Raw genomic sequence first — 2,759 nt, 5'->3', positions numbered from 1 at the left:
CCCGAGCCCCCCCCCGACATGGACATTCAAGATGGGGTTGGAAGGAATCCCCTGTCCCTCGGTTCCAGGTGGCCCTGTCCCCCCCATCCCTCCTCCTGTACTCCCCCCAGACGAGCACACACCACTGGCCCTCCCAGGGCCATCACTCAGCCTGGTGCTCACCCGCAACCCTCATCCTCACCTTTGATTTAGCTACTGACCTCAAGCGAAACCTGCCCCGATGCCACCTATCAACCCAGCAGCACTCCTCGTCCCCTGTAAGCCCTTCAGGATGAGCACAGGATGCCACTACGATGCCATCCCCCTTGTCCCCTCTGTCCCCCTTGTCTCCTGGCTCAGGTGCTGAGACTGCTTTGCAGCTGCCGACTCCAGAAAGGCCATTCCCGGGGCAGGAGACGTTATAGGAGACCTGGGTGCTGCCCACGTTTGGCATCTGGGGTGGGTGGTGGTGGCCCTGGGGGGCTCAGTCCCCCATGAGCAGCCTCCGGTTGTAGGTTTGCAGCCCATGTTGCTACTGAATTAATGCACTAATGCCCGCAGCAGCTTGAGATGAGAAATAAAGCTAACGCAAGCGCTGTGCTTCCACAGTTCTGCCTGCAATCCGCCTTCCCACAGCCAGTGCCCTGGGTTACTTGGCATTAGCTGGGGCAGCGAGGCCCCTCAGGAGCCCAAACAAAGCTCAAAGTCACCAAGGGATGCAAGCTCTGTGCCCCAAGGCATGGCCAACGCTTCATGGGTCAATACCCATAAGGGACTGCAATGCAGGGGAGGTGGGTGCAGGAATAACCCCCCGCCCCGAGCCGGCAGCCAGGCAGGTGGGAGAGATCCCCTTCCCGGGAGGGAGGGATCTGCTTAGGGTTCTTCAATCTCAAATCCAGCTCCTTCCCCGCGCAAACCCAGGCTGCGGTTCCTGGGAAGCTCCTGGGATCGGTTGCAGCCATCAGGACTGATGGATTTGAGATCCTGCCCATCATCAATGTGGTTCAAGTGCCTGAGCATTGCTGGGAGCCTCTTGCTGCCCTCCTGGATAGTGGGATTTCTCTTGGGAAAGCTGAAATCTCCAAGTCATATCCTTGAAAAAAGGAGTGGAGACGAGCCCTGTGAGGAAGTCCTGCTCCATGCTGAGGAGCAAGAAAGTGACCACCTAAATCCTGTAGGGATGCCATCCCCTTTGGAGGACATGCATAGTAATTTTGTCAGGCATAAATGTTGACTCACAAGTCTGTGTTGAGTTGGGTGAGTTAAAAAACCCAACAAAAACCAGAGATATTGCTGAAGAAAATCACCAGATTAATTTGAAAAATATTTTTTTCCTTCAAAAATGAAAAAATGTTTAAACCAAAGTTTTAAAAAATGGGTTTTTAATCCAGCTAAAGAGCTCATTGAACATTTTGAAACGTTGCGACTCAAAAGTTCTCAGCAATGAAAAAAAGGAGGGAAAAAAAAAAAGGTAAGAAAAGCAAGAATTAATTGGATTAAAATAGTTTGGTGGATCTTTTTAGCAGCATCTTGGAAAAACATCTCTAATATGTCATTGGTGTCACCGATGTGGTTAGAGAACTTTGCAGAGCCTGGCCAGAAGGTCTTGCAATAACTCCAAGTGTTCTTTTGAAAAGGACTATATTGAGCTTAAAACCCCATCACGAGCCAACAGCAGAGCCAGGAATAAATCATGGTGGTCTGAAATCCTTCCCCATCCCAACTAAGCCATGCCAATCCGCGGCACACAGAGTTTTCCACATCGGTCCTTGCTGGCACGCTCTTGACCAAAAGGGAGGATGAGTGGGCACTGGCAGCATTTTGGTTTCTAATGGTCAAAACATCAGAAATTTCTAACAGGAGGATGGTGCGAGGTGTAAGAATGACCCATCAGGGCCGTGGTGGAGATGCTATATCCTGGCAGGGCACCTGAACACCCGCCGGCAGCAGCGGCCCACGTGGATGACAATGAAGATGATGCTGATGAGGAGGTAGCTCATACCGATGGCCTTGATGGCATAGATTGTCTCGGGATCATTGAGTGTCCGTCGGCGCTGGTGCTGGTAGGTCACGCGGAGCCGGAAGCCGGCCACCATCTTGCCCTCCCGCCAGCAGAAGTAGGTGCCTCTGTCGCTGACCCGGACCCGCTGGATGTGCAGGTGGTTTCCATGGTCGATGAATACTCGCATGTTCTTCCTGACACCGATGAGGTAGCGGGAACGGTAGAGCCGGACAGAGTCTTTGTCCCAGGCCACAGCATGCTCAGGCCGGGCTCCCGGGCATGCGATTATGAGGTCACTTCCACCGGGCTGCTTGTGAAACTGCGTGGGGACATGAGGCAGCCAGGGCTTCGTGCCCAGCTTGGAAATGACATTGGAGATGGCCTGCACGCCTTCCTCGGGGACCTCCTCCTTCAGGCAAGGGGTCAGGCAGCTTCGGATGGCCACCTCGGGTCTCCGGAGGCGGGAACGGTGGGGGGACACGCTTCGAGCCACAGGACGTGACGTTGGGCACAGTGGTGCGGTATCGAGGGTGCAGTTGGGCGCTCTGCACATAGCAGAGCCCGATCCGCCGCTGCTCGCCTCTCACCCCACAGCGGTCACACCTGGTCCAGTCCCAGAAGGTGGTGAAGAGGCTGAAGAGCTTCTCCGTGTAGTCATCCTGGACATGCTGGCCTCTGTCCATAAAAGCCACGGTGATGTGCTTGGTGGGCTGCACATCCACGTCATAGCCATAAAAGAAGTCACCTTCCTTAGTGCCGCACAGGTAGTGTCCCGAGT

General features: G+C 54.3%; 1 protein-coding gene across 1 annotated transcript in view; it reads right to left on the bottom strand.

The window, feature by feature from the left end:
• Positions 1–1,889: 1,889 nt before the first annotated feature.
• The window catches only part of LOC104160844 (Ig-like V-type domain-containing protein FAM187A), a 1,226-nt gene continuing 356 nt past the window's right edge, over positions 1,890–2,759 (bottom strand). The window contains 2 exon segments of the mRNA XM_009699077.1: positions 1,890–2,454; positions 2,456–2,759. Coding sequence (XP_009697379.1) covers positions 1,890–2,454; positions 2,456–2,759 — 869 coding nt within the window.

The sequence above is a fragment of the Cariama cristata genome, unplaced genomic scaffold (genome assembly GCF_000690535.1).
Source record: "Cariama cristata isolate BGI_N322 unplaced genomic scaffold, ASM69053v1 scaffold13494, whole genome shotgun sequence".
Lineage (NCBI taxonomy): Eukaryota > Metazoa > Chordata > Aves > Cariamiformes > Cariamidae > Cariama > Cariama cristata.
The sequence above is the reverse complement of the archived record's forward strand: the minus strand, read 5'-3'. Positions and strand labels throughout refer to the sequence as shown.